At 42.9% G+C, this 24,663-nt stretch overlaps 1 protein-coding gene across 11 annotated transcripts in view; it reads left to right on the plus strand.

The window, feature by feature from the left end:
- The window catches only part of ITPRID2 (ITPR interacting domain containing 2), a 56,344-nt gene that overhangs the window by 25,931 nt on the left and 5,750 nt on the right, over window positions 1-24,663 (plus strand). For 10 of the 11 annotated variants that reach the window (XM_073306072.1, XM_073306081.1, XM_073306079.1 and 7 more), the window contains 7 exons: window positions 7,036-7,127; window positions 12,694-13,893; window positions 16,554-16,631; window positions 18,596-18,723; window positions 19,844-19,994; window positions 22,256-22,321; window positions 23,147-23,554. In XM_073306072.1, the coding sequence (XP_073162173.1) occupies window positions 7,036-7,127; window positions 12,694-13,893; window positions 16,554-16,631; window positions 18,596-18,723; window positions 19,844-19,994; window positions 22,256-22,321; window positions 23,147-23,554 (2,123 nt within the window). The remainder of the gene's footprint in view (window positions 1-7,035; window positions 7,128-12,693; window positions 13,894-16,553; window positions 16,632-18,595; window positions 18,724-19,843; window positions 19,995-22,255; window positions 22,322-23,146; window positions 23,555-24,663) is intronic. The other variant, XM_073306082.1, reaches the window with a different exon arrangement.

The raw sequence follows: 24,663 nt of genomic DNA on the forward strand, positions 1-24,663 counted from the left end.
TTTGAACCCTGTTATAGTCTTGGCCTTCACATCATCTTCTGGCAAGAAGTTCCACAGATTGACTGTGCACTGTGTGGAAAAATTACTTCCTTTTGTTTGTTTTAAACCTGCTGCCTATTAATTTCATTTGGTGACCCCTAGTTCTTGTGTTATGAGAAGGAGTAAATAACACTTCCTTATTTACTTTCTCCACACCAGTCATGATTTTATAGACCTCTATCATATCCCCCCCCCAGTCATCCCTTTTTCAAGCTGAAAAGTCTTATTTATCTCTCCTCGTATGACAGCCATTCCATACCCCTAATAATTTTTGTTGCCCTTTTCTGAACCTTTTCCAATTCCAGTATATCTTTTTTGAGCTGTGGCGACCACATCTGCATGCAGAATTCAAGATTTGGGCGTACTGTAGATTTATATAGAGGCAATATATTTATTTTCTGTCCTATTATCTATCCCCTTCTTAATGATTCCCAACATTGTGTTCGCTTTTTTGACTGCCGCTGCACATTGCGTGGATGTTTTCAGAGAACTATCCACAATGACTCCAAGATCTCTTTCTTGAGTGGTAACAGCTAATTTAGACCCCATCATTTTATATGTATAGTTGGGATTATGTTTTCCAACGTGCATTACTTTGTATTTATCAACATTGAATTTCATCTGCCATTTTGTTGCCCAGTCACCCAGTTTTGAGAGATCCCTTTGTAGCTCTTCACAGTCTGCCTGGGACTTAACTATCTTGAGTGCTGTTGTGTTGTATTGTTTTGTTTTGCTATTAGTGTCTTAGTTTGTCAAACACTGCATGGAGAACGCTAAGTATCTCTAACATGGTAAGACCAGCCTAATGTACTTTTTAGGTCATGTCTTGTAAATGGTACTGAACTAGTTTATCCAGTATGCTCAGAGTTGGCATTTGTTATTACATAATTCAAATGTAGCTATGTTTTGCTTGTGGGGTTTTTGTAGGGAGACTGTAGAGTGAAATGAAGAGCTTCAGTTGCTTTGTGCTGTAAACATAAAGTTCTGCTAAATGTCCAATATAAAAAAGCGATTGCAAAGTTAGCTGGAAGGAAGCTTTTGTTAGCTGGAAAACAAAATTCTTCATTTAATGATGACTTGCATTTATGCAACAGCGACTTCTTTCCGGCTCCTTCTGAATAGAGCTTCACAAATACAGGCTGTACATCTGAGATGTAAGAGACGTAGTGCTATGTTTTCAGGGTCTAGTGATTTTTGAATACCAAGCTTGTGATTCCTTAGGAGTACCTGACTTTCAGAAGTTGAGCAGCCAGCTTCCAAAAATCAGCCCCCGTCAAGATGTCTCAAGTTTGGCAGGCAAAATCACGAATAACTCTTGAAAATGAAGGCCATAGTTATGGGCTAGTAGTACACATTAATGGCAATACCACTGTTAATTCATTTGATATTTACTGCCCCAGGTAGGGCAGGTGGGAGTGTGTACACACCTACATATCTACAGAAAGAGAGGCCTGAAATTAGCCAGCTATTTGGGGGAGTTCATGCTCATGTCCTCCACATGCTATGACGCCCCTTCACTTTCCTTGAGGGAAGACTTGTCACGGCTTATGGTAGCGGTGTCCCCTGCCGTCACTGTGTAGTGCATATTTGGCTGTAGACAGTGATCTGAGCTCCTCTTCCAGGCAGAGTCAGCAGAGTACCACATGGGAAAAAGGAAGCACCCAGGTGAGAGTACTCTTAGGTCCCCATAAGTAGGCACCTCCCACCCAAATCTGAAATATTGATATAAAAGCTTATTGCATTTGGGTTTAGTAGTATCCATGATGCAAAGCATTGCAACAAGTAACCCAAATATTGCTAGATGTTAATAAACAGATTCAATGCACTGCTTCTTCTTTTCTCTGCCAGATGCACAAACTCGGGCAGATGATAGCAGAAATACTATTCTGATGTTTAGGTAAGTTGCCTTTAGTTGACTGGACTGTTGGCATGATGAGAATCCTAGCTGGTTGAGAGGCAAGTAGGGTAAAGTAGAGCGTAGTTAGTTATTCCACTATTTGTTAATTACTGTGCTGTGCACCCATCAAATGCAGACATGCTTATAAATCAGGGACTCCTATATTCTCTTTTCTTCAAAGTTTTGTCGGCCTAAATGTTTTTGAATGCATAAATTGCACTGGCATATTTTGAATATTTTAATGGTTTAAATGATTTTGTTTTTTAATATCACACCAGCCATGCAGTGCAGGGAGGGTGCATTCATTCCTTTCCTAGTTTAGTTGGAAAGTGTGTTAAATGTTCCACTTTATCTGTTCATCTTGGCTGGCTCCTGCTCTTCCCAGTTTCCCTTTCATAATCTCCTTATGGCCTCTTGCAGTCTGTTGGGGAAGAGGTCTTTGTCAAACTTTCTGAAGAGATGATGCCTATGCTACAATGCAAACAGAGGAGATGGAATGGGCTTGACTGACTTCCTCTGGCTGGTACAAATTACACCAATCTAAGCATGTGGGAGGCCACTGAATCCAGAGGGCATTAACCTTGGTGGAGGGCAGGTGAAGTGTCATGTTCCCTTGTGTTCTGTAATGGAAGGTAGCTTTACATTAAGCTTTATGACAGAGGCAGTGCACATTTTCGACATCCAGGCATGCCCTTCATGAGCCAGCACTGCCCTTTTTTGGGGGCTGAGTTGGACACCTGCAGTCCTGATTGTGGAACATGGGTTGCAGGCACCTTGTGTGATTGTCCCTCTTCCAGGAAAACTCTCTGTTGCTTGGGGTTTGTGCCATTTTGTCCATGATCTGTCTAGCTCAGTGGGTCCTTTGCACCTTTTTCTAACCTGTATGAGCCAAATATGTGCTCCAAAATGGTGGAAAGGGAGGAGAGTCTCTGAATCTTTATCAGAAGCCCATATGCAGTTGTGAGGAAGGTACCTTTGTACATCTGCATAGCCCAGCATAGTAGCTGATAATATTTCTATTATGGACCAGAGCCAAAATCATGTAACTCGAATACTAACAGCACCCTTTCTTAATATCTTTACTGCGTACACAGTATGGCAGATGCGTGTTTTTTGGTACATAAAGGGAATAGAGATAAGGTGTGTTTTTTTTGGTGTAAGGAAAAGTAGAGTAATACTGATTCATCCTTGGATAAAAGTTATCCTGTCTATTAAAAATGCCTTGCCTGATTAACCTCAAAATGTCCCCCCACAATTAAACACATTTGTGAAATTGTCAACACAGGTGAAATGTGGAAAAGAGGTGTGTTCCGCCCCCCCACCCCCAAAGTAGTAGTAGCTGAGGGATGCTGAAGCAGATGCAAAAATGTGGTGTAACAGAAAGTGATTTAAAGTACACCGGACCCTCGCTAGAACCCGGGATTTGGGATCTATGCACAGTAAGCAGAATTAGGCTTTGAGGGTCATAAAGATTTATTGTCATGAGAGGCAATACAACTTCCTAAAACAAGAAACAGTACACATATTGGGGAATGTCTTTACCTGAAATATTAGGAATCTGTGCACTATAGCTCTGAAGTTCATAAGCAGCTCTATAAGAACATAAGAATGGCCATACTGGGTTAGACCAGTGGTCCATCTAGCTCAGTATCCTGTTTTCCGACAGTGGCCAATGCCAGGTGCTTCAGAGGGAATGAACAGAACAGGTAATCATCAAATGATCCATCCCCTGTCAGCCATTCCCAACTTCAGGCAAACAGAAGCTAGGGACTCTTCAGAGCATGGTTTTGCACACCCGCCCATCCTGGCTAATAGTCATTGATGGACCTATCCTCCATGAATTTATCTAGTTCATTTTTGTACCCTCTTGTTGTCTTGGTCTTCACAATATCCCCTGGCAAAGAGTTCCACAGGTTGACTGTGCATTGTGTGAAGAAATACTTCCTTTATTTGTTTTAAACTTGCTGCCTATTAATTTCATTGGGTGACCCCTAGTTCTTGTGTTATGAGAAGGAGTAAATAACACTTCCTTATTTATTTTCTCCACACCAGTCACGATTTTATAGACTTCTATCATATTCCCCCCTTAGTCATCTCTTTTCCAAGCTGAAAAGTCCCAGTTTTATTATTCTCTCCTCATATGGAAGTTGTTCCATACCCCTAATCATTTTTGTTGTCCTTTTCTGAACTTTTTTCCAATTCCAATATATCTTTTTTGATATGGGGCAAACAGAACTGCATGCATTATTCAATCCATGGTATGCCCACATCTTTATATAGAGGCAATATGATATTTTCTGTCTTATCTATGCCTTTCCTAATGATTCCCAAAATTGTTAGCTTTTTTGACTGCTGCTGCACATTGCGTGGATGTTTTCAGAGAACTATCCACAATGACTCTAAGATCTCTTTCTTGAGTGGTAACAGCTAATTTAGACCCCATCATTTTATATGTATAGTTGGGATTATGTTTTCCAATATGCATTACTTTGCATTTATCGCCATTGAATTTCATCTGCCATATTGTTTCCCAGTCACCCAGTTCTGTGAGATCCCTTTGTAACTCTTTGCAGTCTGCTTTGGATTTAACTATCTTGACTATAGTCAATCGGGATGCTTCATTTGCATATGGAGTCTGATTTGGTTAACATTTTCCTCGCTTCAGTATAATTTGTCTTGTAGGCAACAATGATTAATAGTTATTGTTAGCTAACTAGTCGTGCAATTATGTTTCAGCATCTTTTGAACACTCTTTTGCAGATAGAAGAATGCAGGTGCTTTAATTCCTTATTGAATATTTTGGGGAAAATATGTCAATTAGTGATACTGCTGTTTGGTCCTCAAAGTTTTTACTATATATGTATTATATATGCCTCCATCTTAGGCAGCATGACTTCATAGATGTATAAAGTTCTGTACTATAGGAGTGTTATTGTGAAATGTACAATGGGTGTCTGCTGCAAAACTTGCCGTTCTAAGTTACCCTCATGGCGTCCAAGAGTTCATGCCCAAATACTTACACAGCAATTTTACAGCTCCGCAGCCCAAGTCTCGCAAGCCTGAGGCAGCTGACCCGGGCCAGCCATGGGTATTTTATTGCTGTGTAGGCATACCCTAAGAGGCACGGTACTGAACTCTCAGCCCATGGGTCAGGGTAGGGGCTACAGTAACATTAAGCCATGCTTGCACATCCTGGATTTCTCCAAAGGCTGAAGGGGCCTGTGGGCCTGTCTAAGTAACAGTGGTCTCTTCAGAATGCCCACTAGGCACTGTTGCTACCTGAAATCTCTGCAGTATCTCATGCTGCAAGCCTGCAGTCAACACCTGCCCCCAAAACATCTAAAATGCTAGGGCTTGTGAAGGTATCTTTGGCAGGCAGTCTTATGGCTGCCTTTGGAGTTCCTGTAACAGGAGAATCTTTCCATGGGTGGAACCAGGGCTTTCAGAGCCCCCTTTATGCTATTCCAGCCATCTTACCTAGAGTAAAGGGAATGGGGATGAGGCAGGGGAACAGGGATGAGGATCTCACTCTTTGTGCTTAGACTGATCCCCTGATTGTCATGTTTTCAGGGGCATTTTCTCAGGCTACATTTTGCATGTGGACTCTGAGCCTGTCAGGGATAAAAAAAAAATCTAATTCTCTGGCTTTTTTCAGAGGTCTGACAACCACTTGCAAAGGCCTAGTGTATGTGTGGTCTTTTCTGATCCCTGATGTAATGTGAAGTTATGACTGTTTATTGCCCTCAGCTCCTTGCAGTCCGTTCTAGACTGGGAGATAGGCTGGCAGAGGCTAGTGGTCTCATGTGGTGTCCCCTTTCCCCCTTCACTGGAGGAGGGAACAGCCCTGCCATCTGCTGCAGCTGTTGGGTGGGAGGGGGGAAGTGCAGCAAACCACTGGAGCACTGACTGCATGCGTATCTGGGTGGCCACTGGCTCAGCTTTGGGGAAGGAACCTTGGAGGAAGTAAGGGGTTAGTAGCAGCAGCATAATGCAATTTTCTTTCGCCACGCTCGAACACGGGTAAGGCAAATGTAAAAGATGGCCAGTATCCCACGGCTAGTCAACATTTCCCAAGTAGGACATTTTGAGAGAGCCTTTTGTACTTTCTCGTGTTTCAAAGCAATCGCGCCCCCCCCCCCAAAAAAAACAAACAAAAAAACCCCACATGTTGCCACCAAATTTTGCTTTTTGTGATGGATGATTTGGAAATGGGACCATTCTATTTCTAGCTTTCAAAGGCATCTGTTGTCTTGGTATCTCAGCATAGCATAAAGTTAATGTGCTTTGATTTAAAAGTCTCTGTATATAAACTTTGTCACAGTTCCCTCCTCTGTGGTCCAGCAAGGACACCCGCTCTTGGCTCCTGGCTCCTCAGCCATCACCTCTCTTGGGCAGAGACCCGCATCTTTCTTCCCCCTACCTGGGTGTGAAGGCAGCACAGTTCTTTGGCTACCCTGTGAGACCCGCATCTTTCTTCCCCCTACCTGGGTGTGAAGGCAGCACAGTTCTTTGGCTACCCTGTGATATTCCTAGCAAGCCAGAATGCCTAGACAGGCCAGGCTCCCCAGCTCCAACAAGGGCTCTGGCAGGAGTTAGTCTTTCAGACCCCACGAAGGGTTTTTTTCTGTGGCTTACCAGCTCATAACCACTTGAGCTCAGAACAAGCACACCCATGAATAGGTTAGTCTTGCCTTTGATCTTGAAATTCCATAATCAGCAGGCAATGATCCTCTCCTCAGGGCATAGCTTCAAAAGGCTGGGTTTTTGCATAACCGGAGGAAGGTGGGGCATTTGTAATCGCCTCCCTCTAGAAAGTCCCATGAAAAGCACTTGACCCTGTTTGTCCCAAAAACCCATTCTTGCCTGGCACATTGTTCAATATCCTTTGACATTTATACCACTTCCCAGGGTTACACCCCGTCTCCCTCCTAGAGAGGTTAAATACAATCCCAGCCCACAATGGTACATAAACCATTAATTTAATACAATGGACCCTAAAAGATAGATAAATTTTAATTCAATAAAATCTCCCAAGGATATTGCAGGAAATTGCCAAATCTATCTCAAACTTACCATAGTTTCCTCGTTTTTCTTTACAGACCAACTATTGCGAACTGCTAGTCAGCATTCTGATAGCAGTGGCTTTGCTGAAGATTCATCTACGGATTGCTTTTCGCTTAGTCACCTTCAGGTAAGCTGCTCGTAGATTCTAGCATAATGAGTTCCTGGTCCATGACTAGGGCTCTGAGGGTATCTATGCAGCTCACGGCAGTGAGCCTCCAAGCCTGGGTCAGCAGACTTGGACTTGTGGAGCTTGCTAAAACTAGCTGTGTAGACATTGTGGCTTGGGCTCTGAAGGCTAGGGAAGGGGATATCCATGCAGCTATTTTTAGTGCCATAGTGCGAGCCCAAGTCTGTTGAGCCAAGCTGGGGAGCTTACTGCTGTGGGCTGCTGCTAGCTGTGTAGATGTACCTTTAGAGGCTACAGTAATACAAATACTAAACAATGATGATAACATTGTGGTTGGAGAAGTGGCTGATTATTGTGATACTATTTTTGTTTTGTTTTATCAGTCCTGGATTCTGACAGGATTTTCCATTTCAAGACTGGACTTGCCTGCTCTCCTTTTGTAGCTTTGCATTGACTTTTTTTGAAGTCTTCTAGATGGATAATCTGATCTGAATGATTTGGGACCTGGGATAAGCTTTACGTTCAATATTTCTTGTTCACTAATTTTTGGTAAACCTTTGCTCACTGGCTGAACCTTTAAAACTGCTTCCCCTTCTTTCATAATATCCAGTGAGAAAAGATTAGTATAAATAGGACAATATGTTTTTTTTCTGCTAATCATTCAGTTTTCCTATATTGATGGCTATTTTTCCACCTCCCTGGGGTAAATCAAGAGTAAATTGACTGAAGTCAGTGCTTTTATGTTAGAGTAAGAGTAAATCATTCCTGGTCTGTGCTGATCTTCAAACTAGTTATAAAACTTGTCTAAGGTCCCATGTACTCCTACTAAATAAAACCATGTTGTAACTAAGTTCTTAGTGGCCTAGATGGGACCCAGTAGTGATGGTTGTCTGTGTTCATTAGAAAAATGAACTATATTTTGTTTTCTATTTTACTTGTTTTAATGGGTACATCAAGAAATTATGGTGAATGAGACAGTATTAGTTTGTGCTATGGAATGTTAAGACTGTTGCCTTCGCTGTTTTATTTCAACCAAGTACATAGTTGAATGAAAAAATCTGGGTGAGTAGTTAGGCTAATATAAGAAGAAAGTGAGAGCTTGGCAGCTGGGGAGAGGACTTGGGGAAAAAAAAAGTCTCAAGGAATAAAAATGGGTAGAGATTGTTTTCTAAAATCATGGTAAATTAGTGCCATCTACTGTTAAATAACTTACTCTAACAGCTCCTTTGAAATAGAAGAGCAAACTGAAAAAATTGGAGCTGCCAATACATTTCCCACTCCTCCAAATTCTAAAATAAAGATTTCCGAGGCAGATGTTGCATTCCTTTGGGTTGTTTTGAAGGGGTATATCAAGGACTTCTTCTATCAAAAGGAAATTGGAGGGATTCTCCTTCCAACAATTTTAAGATTGTGGAGATGACTTGTGGATGAATAAGGTATAACAGGTTTCAGAGTAGCAGCCGTGTTAGTCTGTATCCGCAAATAGAAAAGGAGTACTTGTGGCACCTTAGAGACGAACAAATTTATTTGAGCATGAGCTTTCATGAGCTACAGCTCACTTCATTGAATGCATGCTGTGGAAAATATAGTGGGGAGATTTATATACATAAAGAACATGAAACAATGGGTGTTACCATACGCACTATAATGAGAGTGATCACTTAAGGTGAGCTACTGCAAGCAGGAGAGTGGTGGTGGGGGGAGCCTTTTGTAGTGATAATTAAGGTGAGCCATTTCCAGTACTTGACAAGAACCTGTGAGGAACAGTAGGGGGGAAAAATAAACATGGGGAAATATTTTACTTTGTGTAATGACACATCCACTCCCAGTCTTTATTCAAGCCTAAGTTAATGGTGTCCAGTTTGCAAATTAATTCCAATTCAGCAGTCTCTCGTTGGAGTCTGTTTTTGACGGGTTTTTTTTTTTGTTTGTTTGGTTTTTTTTTTGAAGAATTGCCACTTTTAGGTCTGTAATCGAGTGACCAGAGAGATTGAAGTGTTCTCTGACTGGTTTTTGAATGTTATAATTCTTGATGTCTGATTTGTGTCCGTTTATTCTTTTACGTAGAGACTGTCCGGTTTGGCCAGTGTACATGGCAGAGGGGCATTGCTGGCACATGATGGCATATATCACATTGGTAGATGTACAGGTGAACGAGCCTCTGATAGTGTGGCTGATGTGATTAGGCCCTATGATGGTATCCCCTGAATAGATATGTGGACACAGTTGGCAATGGGCTTTGTTGCAAGGATAGGTTCCTGGGTTAGTGTTTTTGTTGTGTGGTGTGTGGTTGCTGGTGAATATTTGCTTCAGGTTGGGGGGCTGTCTGCAAGCGAGGACTGGCCTGTCTCCCAGGATCTGTGAGAGTGATGGGTCATCCTTCAGGATAGGTTGTAGATCCTTGATGATGCGTTGGAGAGGTTTTAGTTGGGGGCTGAAGGTGATGGCTAGTGGCGTTCTGTTATTTTCTTTGTTGGGCTTGTCCTGTAGTAGGTGACTTCTGGGTACTCTTCTGGCTCTGTCACTCTGTTTCTTTACTTCAGCAGGTGGGTATTGTAGTTGCTTATTAGCACTGTAGGGTCCAGGAAGTGGATCTCTTGTGTGGATTGGTCCAGGCTGAGGTTGATGGTGGGATAGAAATTTGTCAAAATCATGGTGGAATTCCTCAAGGGCTTCTTTTCCATGGGTCCAGATGATGAAGATGTCATCAATGTAGCTCAAGTAGAACAGGGGCATTAGGGGACAAGAGCTGAGGAAGCGTTGTTCTAAGTCCGCCATAAATATGTTGGCATACTGTGGGGCCATGCGGGAACCCATAGCAGTGCTGCTGATTTGAAGGTATACATTGTCTCCAAATGTGAAATAGTTATAGGTGAGGACAAAGTCACAAAGTTCAGCCACCAGGTTTGCCGTGACATTATCGGGGATACTGTTCCTGATAGCTTGTAGTCCATCTTTGTGTGGAATGTTGGTGTAGAGGGCTTCTGCATCATAGTGGCTAGGATGGTGTTTTCAGGAACATCACCGATGGATTGTAGTTTCCTCAGGAAGTCAGTGGTGTCTCGAAGATAGTTAGGAGTACTGGTAGCGTAGGGCCTGAGGAGGGAGACTACATAGCCAGACAGTCCCGCTGTCAAGGTGCCAATGCCTGAGATGATGGGGCATCCAGGATTTCCAGGTTTATGGATCTTGGGTAGCAGATAGAATACCCCTGCTTGGTATAACAGTAGACAGACAGCTCTGCAAACTTTGTAAGTTACATTAGTTTAACAGAAGTAACAAAGAGATTAATACCTATGAGTATGAAGCTTGTGGCTGAAAATTCTGTTTAGGACAAAGTGGAGATGGGTATTATTGCCTGATATACTCCATAAATGATCTTGTAATAGTAAACAAATTGATAGAATCTTTATGGTGGTGCAGAGCAATAGAAATCAGAGATTGGAAAAAAATTCTTGGGTCTTCTAATACCAGTGCCATGGCAAGCCCCCGATTGTACCCTATACACATTTGTCCTAGTGTCTTGTCCAATCTAGCTTTTAAATGTAGAAGCCCCATTGTCTGGTATCACTTCCGTAGGGGAACCATTCTACAGTCTAATGGAACTCACTTTTGCTGCTATTCCTTTTTATTATTATTTATTATATTACAGTAGTATCCAAAGGTCCCAGTTAGGATTGGGAGCCCCCATTGTATCTATGGTCTGTTCAAATGCATATGCAGACACAGATCCTGCCATGAAAGCTTACAATCTAATTTAAGACAGGATTCACAAGTGAGCATGATTGAACAGTGAGAGGGAGAGGAAGGGAGGATAAGGTTAACAGTGGTAAATTCCAAAGAGTTACATAGGCTAGCACAGGGCTGGGCAAACTTGTTGGCCTGAGGGCCACATCTGGGTATGGAAATGGTATGGTGGGTCATGAATGCTCATGAAATTGGTGGTTGGGGTGTAGGAGGGGGTGAGGGCTCTGGGGTGGAACCAGGGATGAGGGGTTTGGGGTGCAGGAGGAGGCTGTGGGTGGAGCATAGGGGTTCGGAATATGGGAGGCGGCTCCAGGCTGAGGCCAGGGGTTGGGGTGGGGCAGGGGATTCAGACTCTGGGTTGGGGGTGTGAGTTCCAGGGTGGGGACAGAAATGCAGGGTTCAGGGTGCAGGAGGGGGCTCTGGACTGGAGCAGAGTGTTGGTGTGTGTGAGGGGGGTAAGGGCTCCGGCTGGGGGTGCGGGCTCTGGGGTAGGGCTGGGGATGAAGGGTTTGGGGTGCAGGAGGGTGCTCTGGGCTGGGACTGAGGGGTTTGGAGGCCAGGAGGGGGATCAGGGCTGGGGCAGGGGATTGGGGCATGGGAGGAAGTCGGGGTGCAGGCTCCAGGCTGTGCTTACCAGAAGCAGTGGCATGTTCCCGCTCTGGCTTCTATGTGGAGGTGCGGCACTGGCCAGGTGGCTCTGTGCGCCAGCCTGTCTGCAGGTGCCACCCTTGCAGCTCCCACTGGCCGGGAACCGCAGCCAATGGGAGCTGCAGAGCCAGCACTTGGGGTGAGGGCAGCATGTGGACCCCCTTGCTGCCCCCATGTGTAGGAGCCAGAGACGGGACATGCCACTGCTTCCGGGAGCCTCGCGGAGCCATGGCACATGTGGAGCGGGGCAAGCCCCTGACCCCACTCCCCAGCAGGAGTGGGGTAAGCCCCGACTCTGCTCCCCGGTGAGAGTTCGAGGGCTGGATCAAAAGGTCTGACAGGCTGGGTGCCACCCCGGGGCTCGTAACATGTGGAACTTCATAGAATCATAGAATCTCAGGGTTGGAAGGGACCTCAGGAGGTCACCTAGTCCAACCCCCTGCTCGAAGCTTGATGGTTCCAAGTCATGTAACAGTACTGGGATTTTGTGTGTGTTCTTAAATAAATGAAATATGTGTTCAGCCTTAATTTCATCCCATACCTCAAAGTGACACCAAGTGCTCTCATCTAATAATTCCTCTCACTCGTTGGTGTGTACCCCTTCTATATACCTAGATATTTCCAAGACAATTATCACCTTCGTGTATCGGTGTTGAATAAGAACCTTCAGATACCAGTGGCATCATATCTGGACACGCTGCTCCCCCATAGTCATCATTTACCTAAAATATATGTATTTGCTATGTTCTAATATTTTTCTTTATAAGTCTCTGGAGCCCCCAAATTACTTTGCTCTTTCTCTCCGATCTACCTTCATTTTATACTTCTGGCAATGAGGTATCTAGAATGGAACGTAATATTATAAAGTTGTATAGAAAGGACCCTGGCTCACATGCTTTGTAACATCTATTTTATTGTATTTGCCTTGGCCTGTTTCAGTGTCATATCTCATTATATACTCCTGTTTAACTTCCTCTCCAATATAGTTCTTTCAGCATTAGTGATTCCCAGATTTCTCCCTCCCATTGAATACCTGTATTTAGGATTATTTTCCCCCAGAAGTATGGACTTTCTCTGTCACTAGCCTGAATTTTATTAAGATAGAAGTTGTATTCTTAGTGTTCTCTCACTTCCTTTGGCATTTCTCCTATCTCTGCTTTGCCTTTCACAGGTTCATGAGTCTTTGCAGGCTATGGGAAGCAGCGCTGACAGCTGTGACAGTGAAACAACAGTGAAGTCGCTGGGTGAGGAGATTAAGACACCAATAGCCGAAGAACAGATGGATTTCAATGAGTTTGAGGAAAAGGAGGAATTTCTCCTCATAGAAGTTGAAGTACCTTCTAAGAACAGAACAGGAGATGTTGAGAAAATCATGGAACATGTATCTGATGAGAGCCAAGGTAGTAAAAGCAAGCAGACTCAGACATCAGATATGGGTCAAGGGGATTTCAGTACAGAAAGTGAAGAGGTTTCCACTCAGCAGAAGGAATCTGAATTACTAGAGGAAGGCAGTGATGAGAGTGATCTGGACAAAAGCAGTGAATGCGAATTTCCTCAGTACCAAACACACCATATTCTCAGATCAATGGCATCCATTGAAAGCAGCATTTCATCCCCTTCTGCTGTGGACAGGGTTAATGTTGCTTTGCAAAGAGCCCAGATGAAGATCAGCAGCACTTCTGATTCCAGAGTAGGGCGCACTCTACTCACGTCAAAAGATCTCCTCCTCTTAAAGCAGAGACACCAGTTTGCCGGATCAGGTTATCCTCTGAGGCGGTCCCAATCCCTCCCTACTACATTACTGAATCCTGTGAGAGTTGTCTCTTCTGTAAATGTCCGGTTATCTCCAGGAAAAGAGACTTTGTGCAGTCCCCCTTCTTTCACCTACAAGTATACACCCGAAGGGGAAGAGAAACCGGTGGATGAGGACAAGAAATCAGTGACCAAGACAAATGACAGTCCGCCTACCTGTAAAACCACGCTGTTCATTGCCCCTTCACCCATGAAAAAAGAAACTTCCCAGAGTGGGCTGAACAGGTCAGTGAATGAATCCAGTCACAACAAATTACAGAGCTGCCCGTTGTCCATACCAGCACACACATCTCAGTCAACATGTTCTCTCCACTCTATTCCTTCTGATTGGCAAGACAGGCCGTTGTGTGAACATATGAGAACATTGAGCAACCATAGCATCCCAAGCATCTCAGGATCTTCCTGCAGTGCACTAGCTTCTGCTTTTGGATGCCCCTACTCTCCAAGGCATGCTGGATATCCTCATCGGCCTCATGCCATTAACCCGCCCTCTACTGTTGAAATGCAGTTGCGCAGAGTCCTGCATGATATCCGCAACTCTCTGCAGAATCTCTCTCGGGTAAGAGAAAATCAAATTCAGAGCTGCGGTCAAAAGGGGTTTTTTTTGGTTGTTGTTGCTGTTGAAGTCAATGCAATATGTTAATCTAGTCTTAAATGTGACCTAGATTTATCCCATGTGTGTTCTGTCAAATAAATCAAGGTGTAACATGATGCTCCAAAATGTGACATTTTGTGCAGGGTTAATTTGATGTTATTTATGAACTTCTGCGTAAGATCATCTCTCCAACCCCCAGCTGGCTTTGCTTTTACTGGCTTTCCTTAATGCAGTTGACACAATGATGATCGTACTTTGTGAAATTGTGAAAAAATGAACTGTGTTGTCTAACTTAGACTTGTTCAGATTTTATTTTATTTTACACATTATTGTCCTCACCTTCAAGGATCTGCTTAATTCCCTCTTCTTCACTCCATGCCTTCAGTTAGCCAACATTTTCTTTTTTACATTCTCCATCCTTTCTGCTCCACCAGCCTCAATACTCCATTAGTCCCTGTATCTCCCAGACATCTCTATCTGTCCATTTGTGCCATCCCTGTACGTGGAACACTGTTCCGGTCCCCAGACAATCCACAAGATGCTTCACTCTTCCCATTAAAGTCCCTGGTTAAGACCCACTTTTGCCGTAATGCATACGTGAAACTAGCCAGCTTGGACATCTGATTACTCAGAATATATACATTAAAATGTAAAACCCACTCTTTACCAAGTTATGCCAGGCACTAGCCCTTGCTGATTAACCTCATAGTCTTATTCATATCCTTCCTTCTCCACCTTCTCTCTGGCTTGATATCCTCTTTGCTGGCTAACTTTGGCCCTGCTCTGCCTGGGCATTGGAATCTGCATGGTCAGAGCAGTTGCAAGATCAGGGTGTTGGACCCCATTCCTCTAATGTGATGTTTGTGGGTGGATTCTTATGCCCCTGTGGAGCCCCATTCATTTTGATGGGTTTGATGCGGGGCAGGGCATCAACTTGCGTGCACACTGTTGCACGTCCAGGACCTCAGTCTGTATGCTCCTTGGCACAGGGATGAGGAGTTCTGTCTGTCAAAAGTGCCTAGTACATGTGTGGGTACCAGTGGAATTGATGAATGATAATGAAGTTGTTGATCCTTTTGTGGTTGCCATTTGTCAAAATTTAGCACCCAGTCTTGGCATAGGGCTGACTATATTGACTTTCAAACCACTGGGACTGCTCAGCACTATAAGCACTGTGCTGGTAGTATGTGTTTTCAGACTCGGACCTCATGTCTAGATTGAGAATTTTACAGAGAAATTCCTTCCAGTGAAAGCATGTATAGACAAGGCTATGGAAGCACTATAGTCTTCTCACCATCATGTTAACTAACCCTGGGGAAGAAGAAGCCACTGGAGCCATGTCTTTAGCAGGATTCTTACTGGTGCGAACACCAGATCAGCTGATGCAAATGAGCATCAGTGGGAATAATTTTTGTAAAATATCCTAATGTAGATAGGGTCTGACACCCATCCATCCCAATCCCACACCAAGCATATTCTCAGCCAGGCCAGAGTCTCTATCCTGATTACTATATTTCACTCCATCAGTATTATTACTGGACATGTTTGTATGAGAATTTGTCTGCTTCTCTTTATTCTTTGTACAAAGTTGTCCTCTGTCATATGACAAGTAATTGCTGCGAAGATGCCTGAAAAGTTCCAAACACTAGATTGCAACTTTGGGTCAGGGATAAAGAAGAACAGATAAATTCCAGAGGGTGGGGAAGAGAAGGACTAAAACCTTATAATGCTCATGTTTAAGCAAACCTCCTCTTACAATGTATTTCAGATTTTCTATGGCATGTCAGTTGGCCTTTGAACTCTCTCAGAATTACATTGGACAAACCAAATTTTTTCTCAAATGCTTCACCTATGTGCAGTTGTTTTCAACTGCAGCATGTGTGTACATGTAACACTTTGCAAATTCTGCCTTGCTGCTCCATTCCTGGATGCAGCAAAACAAAGAGAAGTGGTTTTCTGAAAAATTATGAAGGCGGGGACCTTTGGATGCCAGCAACAGGTTGACATAAAATACAAAAAGGGCAAATCTGCACAGTGAAGGTCTATGTGATCATGATGTGAAAATGGTGCCCTGTTTTTGTTTGTTTATACAAATCCTCTTTGCAGCTCTAGAGGTGGTAGTTGCTTGTAATCCATTTTTATTCTGCATTAGCAGGTTAGTCAGAACTACTTAAACGTCAAAGACGTTAAACAAATGATATAGGCCCAAACCTAGCCTTCCTTCCTGTTTCCTGCGGCCAACATGATAACTGCGACATGGTTATTTTTCTATCTCAAGTTTTAATTCAATGCTTTGCTGGTACTGAGTCTACAGGAAAACATGCTTCAATGATGTCCCGTCTCTCTCCTCTTTGAAAGCTGTTCTGCATTCCCCCCTCACATCAAAACCCCCTTTCACTGTAATTATATCAGTTGTAGAGCACGTATTGCCACAAAGGCGTTGTTGTTTGACTGGTGCTGCATGTTTTAATTTCCTTCTCAGACTCTGCACAGCTGATCTTCTCTTTTAGGATTCTGTACTGCTGTCCGTCACCGTAGTGTCTGAGTGCATGAGGATTGATTTGTAAAATTGTCTTATTGGTGTTTTCAATTACAGTGGTTTGTCTTTTTTATTATTTATTTAGTACCCTGCGATGAGAGGACACGATCTTGCTGTTGGCTCCTACAGTACTCACAGATCATCCATTCTACCTCTGTATGAAGTAAGGAACAGTACATTTGTTTTTATTAATAACTAGTAGTAATTCAGTAGTACCCTGAATGTGCTGTGTACTGTACAGACACAAGTCACCAAGGCCCGATGAAATACACCCTAGAATACTCAAGGAGCTGAGTGAAGAGATATCTGAGCCATTAGCGATTATCTTTAAAAATCATGGAAGATGGATGAAAGTCCAGAGGACTGGAAATATAGTGCCAATCTGTCAAAAGGGAAATAAGGACAACCCTGGTAGTTATAGACCAGTCAGCTTAACTTCAGTACCTGGAAAGATAATAGAGCAAATAATTAAGCAATCAATTTGCAGACACCTAGAAGATAATAAGATAAGTAACAATTGGCATGGACATGTCGACAACATATTGTGTCAAACCAACTTAATAGCTTTCTTTGACAGGGTAACAAGCCTTGTGGATAGTGGGGAAGCATTAGATGTGGTATATCTTAACTTTAGTACAGCTTTTGATACTTACTGTCTTGCATGACCTTATCATAAACAAAGTAGGGAAATACAATCTAGATGGGGCTACTATAACTGGTTGGAAAATCATTCCCAGAGGGTAGTTATCAGTGGTTCACAACCTAGCTGGAACGGGATATCGAGTGGGGTCCTGTAGGGATTGGTTCTGGGTCCGGTTCTGTTCAATATCTTCATCAGTGATTTAGATAATGCCATAATGTTTGTGGATAATACTGAGCTGGGAGGGGTTGCAAATGCTTTGGAGGATAGGATTAAAATTCAAAATGATCTGGGTAAACTGGAGAAATGGTCTGAAGTAAATAGGATGAAATTCAATAAGGACAAATGCAAAGTACTCCACTTAGGAAGGAATAATCAGTTGCACATGTACAAAATGGGAAATCACTGCCTAGGAAGGAGTACTGCAGAAAGGAATCTGGGCATCATAGTGGATCACAAGCTAAATATAAATCAACAGTGTAACGCTGTTGCAAAAAAAGTAAACATCATTCTGGGATGTATTAGCAGTAGTGTTGTAAGCAAGACACAAGAAGTAATTCTTCCCCTCTGTACCGCTTTGATTAGGCCTCAGCTGGAGTATTGTGTCCAGTTCTGGGTGCCAAGTTTCAGGAAGATGTGGACAAATTGGAGAAAGACCAGAGAAGAGCAACAAAAATGATTAAAGGTCTAGAAAACATGAGCTATGAGGGAAGATTGAAAAAATGAGTTTGTTTAGTCTGGGGAAGAGGAGACTGGGAGGGGACATAACAGTTTTCAAGTACATAAAAGGTTGTTACAAGGAGGAGAGAGAAAAATTGTTCTTGTTAGCCTCTGAGGATAGTACAAGAAGCAATGGTCTTAAATTGCAGCAAGGGAGGTTTAGGTTGGACATTAGGAAAAACTTCCTCACTGTCAGAGTGGTTAAGCCCTGGAATAAATTGCCTAGGGAGGTTGTGGAATCTCCATCACTGGAGATTTTTAAGAGCAGGTTAGACAAATGCCTGTTAGGGATGGTCTAGATAATACTTAGTTCTATGTTGAGTGCAGGGAACTGGACTAGGTGACCTCTTGAGGTCCCTTCAAGTCCTATGATTCTATAATGACACAGGCACTGCTCTAAAGAGCTTACAAATAGGGGCCCAATCTCACAAACACTCATGTATGTAATTTTTTTTAATACGAGTAGTCTTATTGAAGTGAGTGGAATGGGATTCATGTTGAAAGTTATTCATGGGAGTGAGTGTCTGCAGGGTCAGACACTAAAAGTTAAGGCCAAATTTCTCAGTAGTTTTTTAAACTGGCTGCTTTTCTGTGTCTTAACTACTTCAGCCTGTGACTCCAGTCATGCAACCTGTGGGTGGGCCTTTGTGTGAAAGTCAGTGGAGCTCTGCATGCGGGTGGAGGTCCACCTGTGTGGATCCAATTGTAGGATCAGGGCCTATAAACAAAATTCTGTGTGTGACACCTTCTTGTTCATACCTTTCTAGAATACTTTTCAGGAACTACAGGTTGTGAGGCAGAGTCTAAACCTGTTTAGAACACAAATGATGGATTTGGAGTTGACTATGTTGCGTCAGCAAACAACAGTTTATCAGCACATGACGGAAGAAGAAAGGTAAATATAATTGTTTATGGGTTTTTTTTTTAAAAAAAAAGAGAAAATAAGCACACATCTAAACTTATTTGGTCCAACAGAAACTATTATATGATAGGGACCTGCTCCTGTTCCCATTGAAGTTAAAGGCAATTTTCTCATTGACTTGCCATTCAGCAGGACAAGGCCTGAATTTTCTCTCACATTTTGGTTGCTATCTCCCCATCCCCATGCCTGTAATTCTTCTCTTTTGGTTTTTCTGGTCCGCCTTTTGCACCAGTCAGCAGAACCCTTGTCTCACTCTCCTGCGTGTTTTTGATAGTTGTGGGTTTTAATGAGCTTTTATCAAAGGCCACTTGTAATTTTTTTAGGTTAAATGTTTTAGATATTTAGTTTGGTTTAGATATTTTTCTCTCCCCCCTTTATACAGAAATAAATATATTGCAAAGTGTTCAGATGTTCTTTCAACCCCCAGCTGCCACGTGCAGTTTAAAAATTATTTTGGCAATGTTTAACTGTCCTGACCATGGATTTCAATAAGAGCTTCATCCAGCTGATCTGGAACAGTTTTAAATATTGCTCATCTACTTCACACATTTAGGGCAGCTCTTGACTTGCCTAATTCAAAACTAATTAAATTCACAAGCAGTTTGCCTGTTGATAATGGCCTCTTGACCCTGTTGCTACCACTGCTTGTGAAGAGAGAACCAGGCAGGAGAAATAAATTTTGATCATGATGTTGTTGTTGGTTTTTTTTTTTTTTTTTTTTTTAATTTTGAAACTAATCCATTTAAAAAAATGTGTATAAATGTCTAAACTCCATATGCTTGACTTATATTGAATTTAATTTGAAACTTGTGGAACACATCCCTGTTCTGCAGAAAAGGAATGTGGCAGCCAACCCCCCTCTCTTTTACAGATAGCCACTGACATAAGTTTTCTCTTTGAATTTATCCTTTTGCTCCCTTCCCCTTCACTACTACTCGGGCGGCAGCAGGTTTCCTGTGAAAGAGCATCATTCAGTACTGAGGTGCATCGTGGATTCTGGTGTCCTTACTGCCATGGTGCTTCAGAGGATGTGATGGATTATGGCTCTTGGCTAACAGAATACGGTCGTTCTTTATCATTTACCTGCATATAGATACGAAGCTGATCAACTCCAGAGTTTGAGAAAATCGGTCCGCATGGAGCTACAGGAGCTAGAAATGCAGTTAGAGGAACGTCTACTTGCTCTGGAGGAACAGCTTAGAACTTTACAGATGTCTTCACCTTACAGACCTCAGACGCTCACAGTGCGTGTTGCTCTGCAATAAGTATTCATACATCTTAGCAGCGCATTTACTTTAATTGCATGCTGAAGTAAACCACAAGGTTTCCTTTACAGGGCAGAAGATACCAACTTGGAAATCAAAATAGTCTCCAACCAAAGCTTTGAATATTTTCCTTGACTAGTTGGGAAAATAATCTGTTGAATCTTGGACGTGCGTTTTTAGTTTAGTTCAGAAGTGACACTTCATTGTTATCTGTCAGGGGGTCTTTCAAATTTGAAGAGGAAGTCCAAGCTCAGGGAAAACAAACTAAAATACAGTGTTCCCCACTTTGAGGCTAAACTGTTAACACCTAGCTGTGCAGATCTTGTTCTCACACCCTGGGCTTTCACACCACTTCACTTCTGCCATTCTTCTTTCTCCTGTTTTCTTCAATCCCCACCCAAGAAATCTACCTGAACTCCCACAACCGTAACCATCATGCATCACTGCACCCCTAGGGACTGGAGTTGTTCCCTCAGGAGTTCATCCACGCTGCTCCTTTGCTAGCCAAAAGTCATTGTAGAGAGCAACAGGAGGTGCATACTTATGCCTCAAAGAGGTCGAGTTTGCTACCGCTAGTGTTGCCCCCCCAGTGAATGAAGGACTGGACATAGATGCAAATTTGTCTCTGCTTTTCATTGTGCCACCTTTCTTCTGGTTTCCTTCCCCTTCTCTGTCTCTGCTTTGCTTCCTTTTATTGCTCCTCTTTTGCCACCATCCTACAAACTATATATGTACCCCTACTCAACAATTAAGGAAGCACTAGTAACACAAACATTCTTCTGGGAAAGAAAAGAGACATACACGTGTGTGTCAGTGGGGTAGGAGAGAAACTGTTTCATGTCTCGTCTTTTCTTTAATTCTCCCTCTTTCCCCAGCCTCTTAACAAAGTACTCTTGTGTGTCTGCTTCTGCCACTCCATCTCAGACCATGGCACTGATGAGAATGTCATAGTCTCTGACAGTTTCTCTTACCTCTCACAGCCAATGTTGTTATAGGTTTCAGAGTAGCAGCCGTGTTAGTCTGTGTCCGTAAAAAGAAAAGGAGTACTTGTGGCACCTTAGAGACTAACAAATTTATTCGAGCATAAGCTTTTTTGAGCTACAGCTCACTTCATCGGATATATACAGTGGAAAATATAGTGGGAGATTTTATATACACAGAGAACATGAAACAATGGGTGTTACCATACAGACTGTAACAAGAGTGATCAGGAAAGGTGAGCTATTACCAGCAGGAGAGCGGGGGGAGCCTTTTGTAGTGATCATCAAGGTGGGCCATTTCCAGCAGTTTACAAGACCCCTCTGCCATGTACATTGGCCAAACTGGAAAGTCTCTACGTAAAAGAATAAATGGACACAAATCAGACATCAAGAATTATAACATTCAAAAACCAGTCGGAGAAGACTTCAATCTCTTTGGTCATTCGATTACAGACCTAAAAGTGGCAATTCTTCAACAAAAAAACTTCAAAAACAGACTCCATCAAGAGACTACTGAATTGGTATTAATTTGCAAGCTGGATACAATTAACTTAGGCTTGAATAAAGAATGGGAGTGGATGGGTCATTACACAAAGTAAAACTATTTCCCCTTGTTTATTTCCCCTCCTACTGTTCTTGTAAACTGCTGGAAATGGCCCACCTTGATTATCACTACATTCCCCACTCCCCCCCCACTCTCCTGCTGGTAATAGCTCACCTTTCCTGATCATTCTTGTTACAGTCGGTATGGTAACACCCATTGTTTCATGTTTTCTGTGTATATAAAATCTCCCCACTATATTTTTCCACTGAATGCATCTGATGAAGTGAGCTGTAGCTCATGAAAGCTTATGCTTGAATAAATTTGTTAGTCTCTAAGGTGCCACAAGTCCTCCTTTTCTTTTTAATGTTGTTATAGAAGGTCTATGTGCAGGAGCAGCAGGGACACAGGCCAGATCCTCCTCTGTGGGACTCTGTCATGGAGAAATTTTTGAAGCACAGGAAAAACTGAGATTACTGTGATCCAAAGCCAAATTTAAAGTCTTGGAGTATTATAAATATACATATATTTTAAAACCTCTCATAGAAAAAGGCCTGCTTTTAAAATGACTGAAAAGACCCTCTTTAACCAGCTTTATATGTGTCCTGATTTCCATGTTTTTACTTCTTCAGAATGTTTCTTACTACGCAATATATTTATTAACATTTGACAGCTTAAAAAACCAAACCTCAATATACTAATTTTGCTTAATATTCCAGGGCATGTATGGCAGCCGAAGCACTGATAATCTGTCATGCTTTTCTCCACTGAATGTAATGGAACCAGTAAGTAATTTTGTTTTAAACATTGTTAGAAAAGGCTTTCTTAAGAAAGGTGGGACAGGTTTAATATTTATTAGAGGCCTGATCCTGCAAGCACTTACCTACGTGAGTAGTCCTGTTGAAAACAGTGGCACTGCTCAGGTGATCAAAGAAACCCATGTACGTAAGTATTTGCATGATCTAACTTATGTTTTAGGAGAGATGTGTGGAGGGCAGGTGTTCCTTGGGATTGGCTAGCTATTGTTGGCACATGGTGAGGTTGCTGCAGTACTTCTCTTTTATGCTATGGTCAGTTATTTGCAGTTCCAGGAACCTTGAATAAGTACCCTTTTTGTCATTAATTTATTTAGATTTAGACAAATGAACTATAACGGACTTCATAAGAAAGCTTTCCAGAATTTGCAGAAACATAGGCATCTTTCAGTTGCTTTACTCGGGGGAGAAACCATTCAAGACTTATGGATATTTTTCATCAGCTTTGACTGGGTGCATCCATTGTTACAAAAGTCAGTGGTTTGCAGCACTGCAGTCATTTTTATTTAGTTTGGCTTTAAATAGAAGATTATTCCTTCTGATCCTTGGTTGCAGTCACAAAGGCAAAGCATGTACATATCATGGAATGACTAAGTGACTGAATACATAAGAAAAATAGGGAGAGTCCTGTCTGCACATGACTTATGTCGTTCTGCAGAACAGTGTGAATTGGCATTGCCTGTGAGGTGCACAGGCAACACACCAGTGAGTACCATTTGTCTAGTTGTTGTTGTCTTAAGTCATTATAGAAAATACAAGGGGAAATAAGACAAATTGGTTTCTCTGCACTCCTAGGTCTCTGAACTTATTCGAGAGCAGTCGTTTCTGAAGTCAGAGTTGGGACTGGGAGAGTTTGGTTTGGAAACTCTTCCAGCAGAGGGATCAGAGTCGGTGTTCTCTCATGGAAACTCAGATTCTTCTTCAGTGTGCTCCAGTCACACAAGTAGAAAAGCTGCTGTAAACTCATCGGAGCTGACTGGAAAATCCAAGACCCAAAGCAAGAAGTTATACCGAGCATCTGTTGCCTTAACGCCCACCCCACCAGCAAGAGCAGGCACTGGGCAGCAAGCTGAGTGCTCTGAGGAGTCTGTAGACTCCAAATCAGAGGTGGAACAAAAACTTGAAAAAGTACCTCTTTTGCCTTCAGTGGATGAAATTCACAGAAGTGTGGAGAACGAGGAGCTGCAGCAAGTCATACGGGAGGTGAGAAAACATGGCCAGTCTACTGGGGTCCTGGGTTTTTAAAATGTTGCTTAGTTGAGGTTTTAGTTGTACTGCACTTAACTCTTTGGCACTGGGAAGCAGGATCTTCTCCCCTGCCCTCCCTGCAAACTCACTGGAGCCTGCAGCAGTGGACCTGCTGTCAGCCACCAATGGGTTGAATCATAATTGTTTGTTATATCTGAGAAAAACAGTTAACAGCACCTTCTAGAGCAGTGGTTCTCAAAGCTGGTCCGCCACTTGTTCAGGGAAAGCTCCTGGCGGGCCAGGCTGGTTTGTTTACCTGCCGCGTCCGCAGGTTTGGCCGATCGCAGCTCCCACTGGCCCCGGTTCGCTGTGCCCAGCCAATGGGGGCTGCGGGAAGGGCAGCCAGCACGTCCCTCGGCCTGCGCCACTTCCCACAGCCCCCATTGGCCTGGAGCGGCGAACTGCGGCCAGTGGGAGCCGCGATCGGCCGAACCTGCGGACGCGGTAGGTAAACAAACCGGTCTGGCCCGCCAGGAGCTTTCCCCGAACAAGTGGCAGACCGGCTTTCAGAACCAGTGTTCTAAAGCACATAAAGGATAACTGATTAGTACCAAGGGGATGGTAAGGAAGAGCCCCTCAGGGCCTCTGCTTGGTAGCATTGAAAGCATGTCAGACTTCAAACTAAAATTACACTGGAAGGTGTTTCTCTCTGAAGTTCATCTGGCAGTAAGGGCTATTTGGGGTTAATTTATTGATGAAACATTGTATCCAAAAGGTCTCAACAGTAAATTTTAAGGAGATTACTCTCTACCTCTTTCCCTGCCCCTCCCGCAAAACCATTGCTAGTTCTAGGAGTGTGACTGGAGTGAACTGTGGTCAGAACAAATGACTCCAGCTCTTCTGAACCATTATAGTGATCCCCATCTGTGTGTATGTGTTTGGACCAGTTATCTGTTGTCTATGAAAGAAAGGGGGGGGTTGGTTGCCACATTCTTCTGCAGGTTTGGTTTTAAAATAGGACAGTGACCTATTTTCTTAATTGCATGTAACTGGCCATGATAGTTCAAATTTCATGACACCGAAAATACCAGGGAAAAGGAAATCAAATATTTTTCTCCCGGAAG

Source organism: Lepidochelys kempii, chromosome 11 (genome assembly GCF_965140265.1).
Source record: "Lepidochelys kempii isolate rLepKem1 chromosome 11, rLepKem1.hap2, whole genome shotgun sequence".
NCBI lineage: Eukaryota > Metazoa > Chordata > Testudines > Cheloniidae > Lepidochelys > Lepidochelys kempii.